Raw genomic sequence first — 15,184 nt, forward strand, 5'->3', positions numbered from 1 at the left:
AGTTTCCGTTTATTTGAACCTCAAATCGGAATAACCGAACTGAACAAGAAACAAATGCAGCTGATGAAGTTGTGTGTATACATTTGTGTAATCGGACCGTCTATAGAAGTGACCCATTCTCAGGGACTATCGAACTTGAAGTCATCATATACCCTGTAAAAACTAGTAAGAAAGCTACATTCGAGTGCGCTCGACTGTGAGATACCGACTAGCCATATTAAAAACAATTGAAAATACCACAAAATAACAAAATAAACCAAAAGCTGTACTTGGTATAACGATATACTATTACATTCAAAAACCTCGAAGAGCCAACAACGTCAGCCTTCTCCCTGGGCATAGCGAAAAATTGAATTGAATTCTTGCCGTCAGTATACAAAGGCTTTCCAAAATGCTGTTAAATTTCATATTTTTTATTCTTTTAAATGTTCTTAATATAATTTTTGAAACTTCGATGCTTAAACAGATTTTTGCAATATTTTTGAAAACCCATTTGTTTAAAATTGTTCCTAAAAAAACAAAATTAGAAGATTCTACAAACGTTTGAGTAATTCTCAGACCACTTTCAGTTTCAGTTTCTGAATTTTAGTGTCCAGTTGAAATCACGTTTTTCTGAGTCGGGAGTCGCGACTCGAGACTAGTTTCACTTTCAATCAATCCATAGTCACAATATAACTGACAGCATATCTTCCCAAATTTGCTTCCTTCTCCTCCGCAGCGACCATCTGAAGATACACATGAAGACGCATGACATCCAGAAGCCCTTCCAGTGCAGCATGTGCAACCGGGGCTACAACACGGCTGCCGCGCTTACCTCGCACATGCAGAAGCATAAGAAGAATGCGGCAATACTGGCAGCTGGTGGCAACCCTAATGCGCTCAACTACAGTCCACGCAGCACAGGCTCAGCCTCTGCCTCGGCCTCCATCTCGAGCAATGGGAGTCTGCACAAGCGACGCTATGCGCTCGCACTCGCCTCCGACAGCAGCCCGAGTCGCCTGGATTACCCCAAGCGCAGTCGTGGCCCACAAGTGCCAACTACGCCCACTCCCACGCCCCTGCCGACACCGTTGCTGCGTTGCAGCTATTGTCCCAAGGCGATGGAGTTCAGCAGCCTGGAGCAACTGAATGCGCATCTGCAGCAGGCGCACGAGCAGCCGACAACGGAGGCGACACACGCAGCTGGCGAGGAGTCTAAGCTGCAGGCAAATGGCTTCCAGCTTAGCTGTGAATATTGCACCATGAGATTCAGCAATATTGCGGGATTATTCCAACATATGCGGGCTACGCACCTCGACCGCTTGAGCAGTCCCAACTCCTACTACGAGCACTTCAATCGCCTGGCCACCGCAGGCACCTTCAGTCCACGCCTTGCGCTCGAGCTGCCCGCTAAGATCAAGCCGGATCTGAGCAGTCCGCAGCTGGAGAAACCGGAACAGGAGCTGCCCACCGATCTGAGCAGCAACAAGCGTCGCACAGTGTCGCCACCTGTCGTCGCTCCCACTGCAGCACCAGCGCCACCTGGCGTCTTCTTTTGCAATCAATGCAACGCCGGACTGCCGGACTTTGAGAGCTTCCGCAATCATCTCAAAACACACATTGCCGAAGGCATGCAACTCATTTGTCCCCACTGCGGACTCAGTTTGCCCGAGCAGAGCGAATTCGAGCGTCATGTGGTTGCCCATTTCCTCATCGCCAGCTGTGAGTTCAACTGCAGTGCTGGCAGCTGTGGCAAATCCTTTGCCAAGTCCGACGAGTTGCAGCAGCATCTGCAGAGCGAGCACGTGCTCACTCTGCTCAAGTGTGCTCTCTGTGCGGAGATCTGCGAGACGCGGATGGCAATGCAGCTGCATCTGGCCTGTGCTCATGGCCAGGAGACGAAGCTGCTGCGATGCAGCGCTTGCCTGGAGCTGTTTCGCAACGACACCGACTTCCATGTGCATGTGAAGACACGCCATCAGCTGGCAGGCAATCAGGGTGTTGCACCGCCCACTCCGGTTGCTCCAGGACATGCTCCGGGACCAGGACAAACCAATCCGCTGCAGTGCATGTTCTGTCGCGCAGTCTGTTCCTCGGAGCTTGAGATGCACTTCCATTTGGCGGCGCATGCGCGTCAGTTTCGCTGTCCCTCGTGTCCCGAGACCTTCCACGTGGAGTTCTTGCTCGACAGGCACATGCAGAGCCAGCATGGCGGCGTCAAGGAACACAGTCCCCCCTCAGGTCAAGGACAGCTCACCCAATATGGGCAGCCTCTATGTGAATGCGCTGCTTCCTCCGCTGGCAGCTGCTGCCGCTGCTGCTGCTGCAGCCACGAACAACAACAGCAATCTGCACATTGACTACAATGTGGCCTTCAAGGGCCTCTTTGGGGGGAGCAGGAGCTGCAGCCCCAGCCGCTGGGAAGTTCTACAGTCCGCTGCAGGTGGACACGAGTGGCTTGAAGCCGCAACAGTCACCACATCCGGCACTGATGTACGGACTGAGCCAGCGCTATCTGATGGAGATGTATGCGGCCAAGGCGACATCTCCGGCAGCAGCCAGCGCGTCAGAGGTGCCATCCACCCCATCGCAGTCGCAGCCAGCAAGTGGAGGCGCCACTTCCCAAGCAGCTGCCACTGGGAGCAGCAACTATAGCTGCGGCATGTGCGAGCGTCAGGATCTACGCAGCGAGGCCGAGCTGCATTCGCATCGCAAATTGGCCCACAACCTGAAGACCGGGGTGAGTCTGAGATGCGCCTACTGCTCGGGGAACTTCAAGTCGCGTGCGGAACTGGAGCAGCACATGAAGAGTTGCCATAACTCGAGTGGCAAGCACAAGTGTCTCATCTGCGACGAGATATTCCCCTCACCAGCCATTCTTGCCGAGCACAAACTGCAGCACTCAAAGGTGGGACAATCGGGAAAGTGTGCCCACTGCGGACAGCAACTGGAGCATGTGGCCGCCTTCCGAGCCCATCTCAGCGAGCATGGCGGCGACGGCAACCTGCCCATGGCTTGCATCTGTTGTCGCCAGACGCTTCACTCGGAGTTCGAGTTGAGTCTGCATGCCAAGTTCCACACCAAGTCGAGCAGCGGTGTCGGTAGTCTCCAAGAACCCGTCTGTGCTCTCTGCTTGGAGCCCTTGCCTGGAGCAGGAGACACTGCCAAGTTGTGCGACAAATGCTGTCGCAAGCACAATCTCAATCTGAATGGCAAGCGCAGCAAGGAGTCGACTGCTCCATCGGCTGCTGCTGTTCCAGCGAATGTTGCCCCTTCGAACTATCTGGAGAATCGCTGCAATCTCTGCAAGATGATACTGCCTCATGCCCAGAAACTGCAAGAACATCTCGTGGAGCACACGTTCGCCGGCACCGAGCAGCGCGGCTTCAATTGCTACATCTGCTCGGCGGTCTTCACGGCGCCAGCGGGTCTCCTTAGTCACATTGCGGAGCACGGTGCACGTCCCTATGACTGCAACTTGTGCCCGGAGAAGTTCTACTTTCGCGCCGAGCTGGAGCATCATCAGCGAGCCCATGAACTGAGACCAGCTGCTGTTCCCGCTGCGCCAGCTGCTCGAGTTGCCAAGCAGGAAACACGCAGTTCCTCAACCTCCGCTTCGGCTTCGGCTAGTTCTCCCATTGCTTTGAGTCCGAGACATGTGAAGCAGGAGCTCTACGAATCGGAGACAGCACCCTCGCCTCCTCTAGCCACAGAGGCGACCGTACAGGACGAAGAAGAGTACATCGAAGTGGAGCAGATGCCTATGGAAACGCGTTTCTCGGAGCTTTTGACAACCGGGCACCCAGAACGTTCCAGCAGCAGCGCCTGAAGAGTATTAATCCTCCATAAAACTAATCATAACTCTGTAGCGTCCTCCACATTTAGGGATATTTAGTTGATAACAGACATATCCGACTCCAGAGGGGATAACTCGTATTTATGCCACTGTTCCAAAGGATGTTATAGGAGAAATTCTAAAACAGAATCATCTGAAATAACTACAGCTAACTAAAGATTAAAAATATTCAGAATTGCGAATAGATAATGGAACAGCGTAGTATTAAAGATATATTTATAATCGCATTCAACATATATAGTATATACCCCTAGTAAATAGCCAAGTTCTGACTATAATAATACAATAACGAAATACTCATATGTCTAGAGTAGTTTTCTTTACAGAAATTTGTGTGTGATAGTTTTCAAAGATTAACAAAAAGAAACAAAGAAATGAATTTTGTATTATGATATTTATGCAGTTTATTACCCAATTTCAGTTCAGTTCTATGTTATAGTACATCGTAGTAGCAATGCGCTCCCCTTTCAGTATTTCAATGTAATCATCGCATATGGCAACTACTATGTTATACAACTTATATGTACATTTATGATCTATGTCTTACATAAGCACCAAACATTTTTAATGTGTAGCATATAATAAAAAAAAACAAAAAAACTACTGTATCTAGAGTAAATAAAACAAACACAAGTTGAAGCCAAACAAGAACAACAACAACAAATATAAAACTACAAAAATATAACAAAAAAAAAAACCTCGCGTAATTTCTTTTATGGGTTTACTTAGAAGTTTCGCCTGTAAATCTGATAAGATTTTTTATGGAAGCTGACGACATGCGTCTCTGTTACGAAGGCTCCAACAATTTTATGGCGAATATTTTGTGTGGCTTTCATGCCCTGTGTAACCCTGTGCCTTTAGCTTAACAAGGGGTATAACAAATCGATGGCGTGTTATGTGCTTAAAGGGTTAAAAAGGTGAATGCACACTTGGTAAGTGTTAAACGTGAAGTCAAAGCTGCTCTTGCAGCTAAATATTATAGATAGTATTATAGATAGTATTTTAACTTTCACTTTTAAGACAAAGTGAACTTGATTTTTAGCTGTCAACATTATCTTCATAATAATATAGGTTCTCTCGCTACTTCATTCGACATAATCTTGAACTGACAATAACAGCTGTTAGATCTGTTTATTAACATATCTGGTATTTATCTTTACAGTTATATGATTTCGAGATGTTAACATATTTACCACTTTTATTTTACCCTAAAATTGGAAGCCAAAAACTTAACATTTTTTTTTCGTTAGAGTATGATTGATATTCATAATACAGCTGCATATAGTAAGTAGAAGATGCTATTGTGATATACAGGGTATTTCTAAACTTAACCCAAGAAAGCGATCAATACAATCTAGAAAGTGTTAATCCAAATTACTATGGAATGATTTATAAATTAATTAATGCATAGTGCTATGATAATTCTGAACATCTGACTCGCTCCCTCCTTGGGTTTGGGTATTTGGCAGTCGGGCAGACTCTTCTCAAGTATTCTGCGTTGTATTTTCTGCCGCTTTTCGGCGACCGCGACACGTAACGACCATAAAAAAGGTGCGCGCGAGGGTAACTCGTTTTTTTTTTTTGGTTTTGTTGGTTTGTTGGTTGTTTGTTGTTTGGAGAGGTTTCTGTTTTGGAGCAGGCGACACAACACAAATTGGCGCTGGGGTGATGCCTATCTGTAAGACCGGTGGCAATTATGCCTGGCGGAGATCTGAGAGCTGCTTCTTAGAATGAAATGCAGTTGCTAATCCTCGATGCCAAGTCGAGGCACCAGGGAGAGCACCTCCTGCTTCTTAGAAGCAATTGCAAATAAATCGCATTTAATAAATTGTCAGCTATGCAACTCGCAGCAGATCAGCTCAGCTCTTGCACCTGCAACTGCAACTGCTCCTGGACTGAGTCGGCAATCATCACAAATCAATAAAAATGTTTATTATCAGCAATTGGTTCAAGTTAGCGAGCGCTAAACACCGGCAGTAGTTAATTAGCGCCATGCTCGGAATGCCAACGCGTCCACAGCGTTTTGCTGCAAAACCTGAACAGCTCGCCGCAAAACATCGAAAGCTGTGCAACTCGCAACTCGCAACTCCAATGGCAATTGCAACTCCATTGATCGTTTACGCCGCCCAGACCGCCAGGCGCGTTGTTGCTGCGTGCAACCTGCAACGTGCAACCTGCAACCGCCCCCTTCTCCTGCTCTCTCTCTCTCTCTCTCTCTCACGCTCTCGCACTCTCTGTGGCGCTGTTTCCGCGAATTGTATTTCTCCTTCTCCAGGCTTCTTCCTCTTTTGCTTTTCTTTTTTGCCGCCGCACGAAGCGTCACCAATATGTCGAAAGCTATTGGATCTAAATCAAAACTGCAAACTCCAGCGGCCTCTCCCGAAGTATCACGCATCGATCTGCGGCGATTTATTTTTTGGTATGTGCGGTATTTGACAGGTTTTTACTGTGTGACGCTTGGCTGGCGCACAGTGGCACAAAATTTATATCGATTGCCCAAATAAACCTAACAAAAATAGAAAAATATAAAAATATTATTATTATTATTATATTATATTATTATTAATATATTTTATTATTATATTATAATTGTATTCATAGACAAGTAAGAAAGCTACAGTCGAGTGTACTCGACTGTGAGATACCAGCTACCCATTTTAAATAAAAGCAATATATTTTGCGGTATTATTCTCAAAATATACCATATATGCTGCAAAAATAAAAAATATACCAATTGATATTTGGTATATCGATATAGCACCGCATTCAAAATATACCATAGACCAGATTGGAGGCAAAGCAACTAAGGCCCTTAGTAAGTAGGAGATTTTGCCCATACAAAAATATTTCTTTAATAACTTCCACAATTTTAATATGATCGCACCCAAATTTTCAGGAATCATAGCTACTATATATAGTTATTATTGTATATACCAAAATTACGCTTGTTATTCGATTTTTTTGATTTGCGGGGGCGGAAGTGGGCGTGGCAAAAATTTGAAACAAACTTGATCTGCGAGCAAACATAACAAATGCTGTCGAAAATTATAACTCTATCTCTTATAGTCTCTGAGATCTAGGTGTTAATACGGACAGACGGACAGACATACATGGCTATATTGTCTCGGCTGTTGACGCTGATCAAAGAATATATATACTTTATAGGGTCGGAGATGCCTCCTTCTACTTGTTACATACATTTTCTGTCGGCACAAAGTTATAATACCCTTCTACCCTATGGGTAGCGGGTATAAAAATAAGCATATTTTTACGCCTACATTTCTGATGGACCCATAATGTTTTCCTTTAAGTAAACAAATTTTTTTCTAGACGAGTAAAAAATCTCCAGTCGAGTGTGCCGACTAAAAGAGATTCCCGCAACACATTTTCAATAAAAACAAAACAGTGCGGTAATATTATTTTCAAAATATACATACTAAATTAATATAGTAAGAAATACAAAAATAAAACGAAGGCGGCATTTGATGTATCGATATTCGATAATATTCAAAATATACCATACATACAGTACAAAATATGCCAGATTATCAACCAATACAGCTGAGACACGACTGCAGCAGCCGTTTATACAATTTTTATCTAAGCGCGAATATTTAGGAATACTGTAGTTGTCAGTTACAATACCCTTCTATCTTAAAGTTAGCGAGTATACAAAAAATTTGTGTACTCAGACATAAGGAATAAATCTCAAATTTGTGAAATCATAATGAATGTGATGAACAATATTCGCTTTGTAATTTGTCAAATAGTTTTTTGTTTCAGTTTTGAATTGGGTTTAATTTAAGTAAAATTTAAAACCAAATTAGAATACTAGCTTCTTTATAGAAATAAAAATACTATAAGAAACTAAATCGCTAAACTCGTGTTATCGCTATACTTATTTTACATGTTACTAAAGAATTAAACTTCTTATTATAACATACTTTCACAGTTCAGTAATTCAATCAACTTTAGACAAGTATTCTTTAATGAGTAAATTAAAAAAAATAGGATAAAAAGGGGATTCCTTAAAATCAAGCCGAGTTTGAATTAAGGAATCTCTTTACTAAAGATCATTTAGAAAAGAAATCTTTCTTTGATTTCGTCTACAAATTGTATCGCTTTATTCATAAGCAGATTATTAAATTTTGTTTAGAAGAAAATTTTCTCTAATTCGTTTTAGAAATTTAGCCACTGCCAGAATTTGGTGTCACTGTGCGGCGTTTGAAAGTCTGGCTGACTGACAGACTCAAATCGACTGCCAAGTGGAGCAACTGTAGTCAGGCTTAGCTGCAGCTCTCTGTTGTGGTTGCTGTTGCACTTGTGGTTGCTGTTGCTCGTGGCGTGGCGTGTCGTTGTGTCTGTTTGGCGATGCATTAGCTGGCAGCTCCTTGTTGTGGTCGCAGTTCCCCCAACGCCTCTCGTCCTCCCAATTGGAGTTAAGTGTTGGCCTTCGCATGGCATACTTCAAGTTGCCACATCTGCCCCTCGCCGCATCTAAAGCATTTGGAAAAGCGTTGCAAGCCATAAGAGTTGCTGTTGTTGTGAATGTTTCTGCTGCTACTTTTGTTGTAGTTGTAGTTGTTGTTGTTGCTGTTGGAGCTAAGCGCGCGTAAGTTTGACAAATGAAGAGGAGAACGCCAAGCGAGACGAGCTAGTAGACATATTTGGCCTGATGATGATGCCAAAAGGCAATGTGAACACCTAAACCAAAAAGCCAGCGCCTCATATAATGGATACAAATGATGATAAAGCTGCCGAGGGTTGGAGGCGGATGGCCATTGATAGCAAAGTGAGGTGGAGAGGGAGACAGTTGGCATCACGATTTGGGAGATGGAAACTGGGAGCTGCAGTTGTCTGAAATGTTTTCGCATGCCTTATTAAACAACAAAAGTGAAATATGCTTTCGGTTTTTATGCTTCACATTCCCTGGAATCCAGTACAGAGTCTTAACAAGGTATATTTGATTACATTTGCAGTATTATTAAATGTATTATTATATGGTATAGTTACTATTAAAAATATATTACTAAAAAGGCACACACAAACAGAACTAATAATAATTAAATTACCGCTGGAGAGCTAGAGAGATAACTTAGAAAAAAGGTTACTTGTTTTATTTATCTCATTTCTTCGATTTCCAGCGTAGAATTATAAATATAGAAAATATTATAGATTCTGGAACTACTCAGTTATCATCTGGTAAAAATCTATAAATTTGGACACCACAAATTTGTGTGTTTCGGACTATATTTACAGCGCATCAAATAACATATATTGCAATTTTTAAAAATATGAGTAGAGTATGTTTAAAAATAGTCAACATAAGTCGTACATCTTAGCCAAACTCCTTGGTACATGGGCAATTCTCTGACGGATGTCGCGTGCGACCATCTTTACAGTGAACAAAAAAAAACATAACCTGAAACAATTTTAAAAATAAGAAAAGGTTATTTTTATAGGATTTTTTTTTCTGTTTTGTTTTCTGTTCTGATAATGGCAAAAATTAACATATTCGTACGCAAAACCAAAAAAGAACGAATTTATATATTTTATCGTAAAACAGAACAAGTTCCTAAACTCAATCTTAGCTCTAAAAATAGTAATAATCCAGAGCTTTAAGAATAACCTTCACTTATTTTTAAAAACGTTTTAGTTTATGTTTTTTTCACTGTAAAGATGGTTGCATACCCATATATTATATTCTAAAATGGTTGGAATAGAATATTTTTGTTCAAATGAAGTTTGAAGGAAATATTCCTATTCATAATAATAACAGCTCGCTTTATAATATTATATTAAATATTTCTTATATGTATTTATTTCGGTCGATGCAATATCGCTATATAGATATGTATGTCCAAATGAAAACAGGAGACTTTTTTTTAAAAGCTAGTGTTATGTAGAGAAAATTGATATAAAGTAAAATCAGTTTAGTAAGCAGAATCTATTATATGATAATTTTTTCTTTCTTCATTACACTTAGCATATATTTTAATTTATTCATGTGAAAGTTTCAATGATACACAGTAACTGTGAGTCGAGAGCACTCAACTAAAGCAGTCGCAGTTTAGTTGTGCTCGATTTTTCGCAAGGGTAGCGAAGTTCCCCACACACGCGATTCGCACACACACACACACACACACACATATTAAAAACGACCCTCAGTCAGAGTGGAAAGGGCACAAATGTTTCCTTCCGGCTGCTCGGAATGGCAAGCGGAATACGGAACATGGAAACAGGCAGCGAAGGGGCCAGAGTTGCCACTCGGAATGTGTGCCAAACATGCGAGGTGTGTGAAAAGCCCTCTTTCCCCCCTCCTCCCGTCACATCATCACAAGCAAATACGCCCACATAATATTCATTACCGGCTTATTAACGTGATTTACCGATTGGGGGGAATGACATACTAAAGCAGCGTATGCTTAAGGATGTGCCTGGATGTGCTTGGATAAGCTGGGAAAGTGACTTTCGCATCCATTGTCAATGATAACGGTCACAACTCAAGTAACTGTTAATGATACCGTGCGAATTTCTTGATGGATGAGCCGCGAGCAAGCGAAGATACGAATGTCAAATCGAAGGAATTGACATTTTTATGTCATATGCAAATTCTAGCCACGAGTCCAACACAGGAAACTCATAAAGCCTAATGGATCATAATGATATAGAGACGAAGTTGGAGTTGGAGGCATCAATTAACTGTCACTTCCTGAGCGCACTCAATTGGTTTCTTTTTTTGGTTCGTCTCGCTTTGTTTTACTCGAAGAAGTACGAGTAATTAAATGACCCAACTTACAGTTGCCAGTTCTGGTTTCAATTGCAGTGTCAGGCTCATCTCGGTAGGCGCTAATTCAATTAATGATCAGTCAGTCCCCTGGCACGCGTGATGTTTGTCTTCTGATCACTATTAATAAGCAGATCTCTTGATTAAAGACCCTCGCAGTAGAGCTGCGATAAGCAGATAAGCGGATAGACAGGCCTACACAGAGAGAAAAAAACTATCTTTATAATTCTAAACTTTCATTAACAAACACTCTACGAAAAATATTTACTATTTGCATTTAGTTTAATCCGTTTCAGTAACATAGAAGCTCACATTTTGAGAGTAATTCAAACGAATCTTTATATTTTCATTCGACTACACAAGTTTAAAAAGTAAGAAAGCTACAGTCGAGTGCGCTCGACTGTGTGATACCCGGTACCCATTTTGAATAATAGCAAAATATTGCGGTATTAGTTTAAAAATATACCGAAAATACCCAAAAATACCAAAATCAAAATATACCATAGACAGCATAATATACCAGATTGTCGGCCAAAGCAACTAAAACTCATAATAAGTAGGCGTTTTTGCCCATACAAAAGTATCTCTTTAATAACTTCCACAATTTTTATCTGATTGCGACCAAATTTTCAGGAATCATAAATACTATTATTATTTTGTATACACCAAAATTTGTAGCTCTAAAATTACGCTTGTTACTCGATTTTTTTGATTTGGGGGAGGCCGAAGTGGGCGTGGCAAAAATTTTAAACAAACTTGATACCCGCTACCCATAGGGTAGAAGGGTATTATAACTTTGTGCCGGCAGGAAATGTATGTAACAGGTAGAAGGAGGCATCTCCGCCCTATAAAGTATATATATTCTTGATCAGCGTCAACAGCCGAGACGATATAGCCATGTCCGTCTGTCCGTCTGTGTGTCTGTCCGTCCGTCCGTATGAACACCTAGATCTCAGAGACTATAAGAGATAGAGCTATAATTTTTTTTCGACAACATTTGTTATGTTTGCACGCAGATCAAGTTTGTTTCAAATTTTTGCCACGCCCACTTCCGCCCCGCAAAACAAAAATCGAATAACAAGCGTAATTTTAAAGCTAGAGTTCAGAATTTTGGTATATATAATAACTACTATAGTAGTTATGATTTTCTGGCTGCGATCAGATAAAAATTGTCGAAGTTATTAAAGAAATACTTTTGTATGGGCAAAAGCGCCTACTTACTAGGGGTCTTAGTTGCCTTGGCTGACAATCTGGTATATTGTGCCGTCTATGGTATATTTTGAATGCGGTACTATATCGATATACCAAACATACCATTTGGTATATTTTTAGTATTTTTTTCAGTATATATTCAGCATATTTTGAGAAAAATACCGCAAAATATATTTCTTTTATTCAAAATGGGTAGCGGGTATCTCAGAGTCGAGTACACTCGACTGTAGCTTTCTTACTTGTTACTTTTAATATGGCAAAAAAAAGGTTCCTGCGGTCCTTCTTGCTTTGCTTTGACAATCAAGTATATTTTGTACACTATAGTATATTTTGGGCGTAATGGTATACCAAATAAGTCCTTTGGTATAGCTTTTGTATTTGCTTTTTGCAAACGCATTTATTAAATGAAATGAAACTTTATTTTCGAATAATAATTCTAAAATCTGTGTTTTACATCTCAAGGACAAAACATTATCAAAGGAAGGCTAAGTCTCTCTTTTAGTATGTTTTATATAATTCAACTTAAATTTCGCTTTCGATTGAAACGTTTGTTGTATGGGAGTGACCACTGCACAACAATTCGTCGCACATCTAATTATGACATCAGCGTTAAATTTGTAAGTTGCAGCTTACACACATGACTTGAGCTTCATGCTTCACGCTTTTGCAGCAGATACATAACAAACATGATAAGCCCAAAGATACAGATACATTTACAGTTGCCTCATTTACTCCCATTTCATTGGTTGTCAGCTATATACACATACATACTTGTGTGTGTGTGTGTGTGCCTGTGCTTGGTGTTTATGTAATCGCAGATTCGTGGCAGCTTTCGGCTACTCGCCGCTACAAACGTAGGCACTCGTATCTGTATCTGTATCTGTATCCGAGTGTGTATCTGTAACTGTGTCTGTAGATGTGGATGTATCTAAGGCGTGGCATGGGTGATTTATATGCACTTGAGCTAAGCACGAAAACAGGTCAAAAGTTGTAGGTCTCAATAGCAATAGCAAACATTAAATTACAAGTTTGCAAGTTGAATAATTAAAAACAAATTCTACTGAATGAAGTAACTCAAATAGTGCCATTCAAAATTTGCTATATTTTTTGCATTTTCTCAAAGTACATTTTAAAACCATTTAAGTTAAGGGATTAGCGATTAGTAAGTTCTGTTAGTTTATAGGCACTTTGCTCAAACTCAGTTTGATAGAACACAAGAGATTTATGATCTGCCTTATAAGATGTGACTATATTCTATATATTCATATTCTTTAAAATTACAGTAATTGTTTTTAATATTGCAAGCAAATCTATTTAATGTTAGTGGTTTTCCATGCTCTTTTCCGCCGCCTTTAATTTAAATACAGAAAAAAATATAAAAATATATCAAAAGACTTTTTTTGTATATCGATATAGTATTAGCTTTAAAATATACCCAAGTTATTAACAAAACCAAAACAAAACAAAGTACAGATTATTAACCAACTAACAACTAGGACCTGACTGCAGTAACCTTTTTTTGTGACATAAATTTGTTTCTTAAATTTCTGATTGCAAACAAATTTCAGCAGTCATTAATATTAATTACGACTTTTTTAAGAGAGTATAAAAGCTTCAGTCGAGTGTGCTCGTGTCTGAGATACACGCTACCCATTTTGAATAAAAGCCAAACAGTGCAGTATAGTATAACAAATTAATACACTGAAAAAATACTAAAAATATACCAAATGCTTTATTTAATTTATTAATATAGTACTACCATCAAAATATACCATATACCAGATTATCATCCAAAAGAAGTAAGACACCTAGTAAATATGCGTTTTTAATCAAAAAATTTGAAACAAACTTGATCTGTCTGCAAACATAACAAGTACTGTCGAAATCTCTATCTCTTATAGACTCTGAGATCTAGGTGTGGACATGGCTATATTGTCTCACTTGTTGACCCTGATCAAGAATATATATACATTATAGGGTCGGAGATGCCTCCTTCTAACTGTTACAAACATTTCCTGCCGGCATAAAGTTATCATACTCTTCTACCCTATGGGTAGCTTGACATTCAATTTTGTTGGATTTGCAAGGATTGGAAGTGGGCGTGCAAAAATCTAAAACAAATTTAATCTCCTATTACAAATAACAAGTGCTGTCGAACAAAATTATAGTTCTATCTATTATAATCTTTGAGATCTAGTATTTCGGACAGACGTATCGAGTTTTATCTGTTGACGTTCATTAAGAATATATATTTTATGGGCTCGGGAGTTGAATCTTTCTGTCTGTTACATACATTTCATGGGCAGTATGTATTAAAAAAACGAATGTCCATGTAAGATCAAAATAATAATACAATTAAGATAAGCATATTTTTAGAAAAGCCTTTCATAGCATGGACGGTCTTTTACAAAACTAAACGAACAAAATGATTATTTTATTCATTTATTAGTTGGCATTATTTAAACAAAAATAATCATATAATAATGATCATATATACATATTTACCTTCATTGAGTAAACATATCAATTATGCAATGCTTCATCCCACCATTTTCTTTATATACCCATTGACTTCTGTCCGCCCTAAAAAGCTTGTTCAGAGCCAGACTGGATCACATTCTCAGTGTCGGGCTTCTCAGGGCACAAGGAGATGCTCAACATCCTTTCCCAGCGCTCTAGAAATTTGATCTTTTTGGTGTGATAACGAATTGTGGATAAGGCGCAAAGCAGAGCGTAAGGAAATGGGGTCCCAGCACATTGTCTTGAAGGACCTTTATTATGCCTGGAGTCTTATCAAGGCGACCAAACTTGGGACTCCCTTAACCACTGTCTCTCTCTCTTTCTTGCTCCCTCTGTCGCTCTCTCACTCTCTGTCTTTCGCTCTTACTCTGAGGTAATACAATACTTTTGCGCTGCAGCTCCTTTATAATTTTTCGCGAGAATTTAAGGCGGAGGTGCCTTGGCTTCATCCTGGAGAGCTGTGGTGTTGTGGCTTGATCCTTGCGCTATCCCTGGGATGCTATTATTATTATATTTTTGTGTCAGCAACTTTATAAATTGCGCATACACAAAACAAACCGCCCGCAAAACAACAACTCAATCGCAATCACAATCGCAATCTCTCAGTCGCCATCTCGCTCCATCCGTGTGTTGAATGCTTCTTTCAGCCTGCTGCTGTTGCCTCCATTGTTGTGTTTAATGCCGCATGCTCTGAATAGCACAATCAATCAATTGCGCGATCCATATCCATATCGATTTACATAATACCGCAATTGCGGCACGTTCGAATTAAAGGAATTCTTAAATGAGACCAAAAGAGAAAGAGAGAGAGAGAGAGAGAAGAGAGGGTG

The 15,184-nt window shown here is 40.4% G+C and overlaps 1 protein-coding gene across 1 annotated transcript in view; it reads left to right on the forward strand.

The window, feature by feature from the left end:
* The window catches only part of LOC132792916 (zinc finger protein 423 homolog), a 38,196-nt gene extending 33,711 nt beyond the window's left edge, over nt 1-4,485 (forward strand). The window contains 3 exon segments of the mRNA XM_060802453.1: nt 719-2,207; nt 2,209-2,372; nt 2,374-4,485. Coding sequence (XP_060658436.1) covers nt 719-2,207; nt 2,209-2,372; nt 2,374-3,808 — 3,088 coding nt within the window. The 3' untranslated portion in view covers nt 3,809-4,485.
* The last annotated feature ends 10,699 nt before the right edge of the window (nt 4,486-15,184 follow it).

Source organism: Drosophila nasuta, chromosome 3 (genome assembly GCF_023558535.2).
Source record: "Drosophila nasuta strain 15112-1781.00 chromosome 3, ASM2355853v1, whole genome shotgun sequence".
Classification (NCBI taxonomy): Eukaryota; Metazoa; Arthropoda; class Insecta; order Diptera; family Drosophilidae; genus Drosophila; species Drosophila nasuta.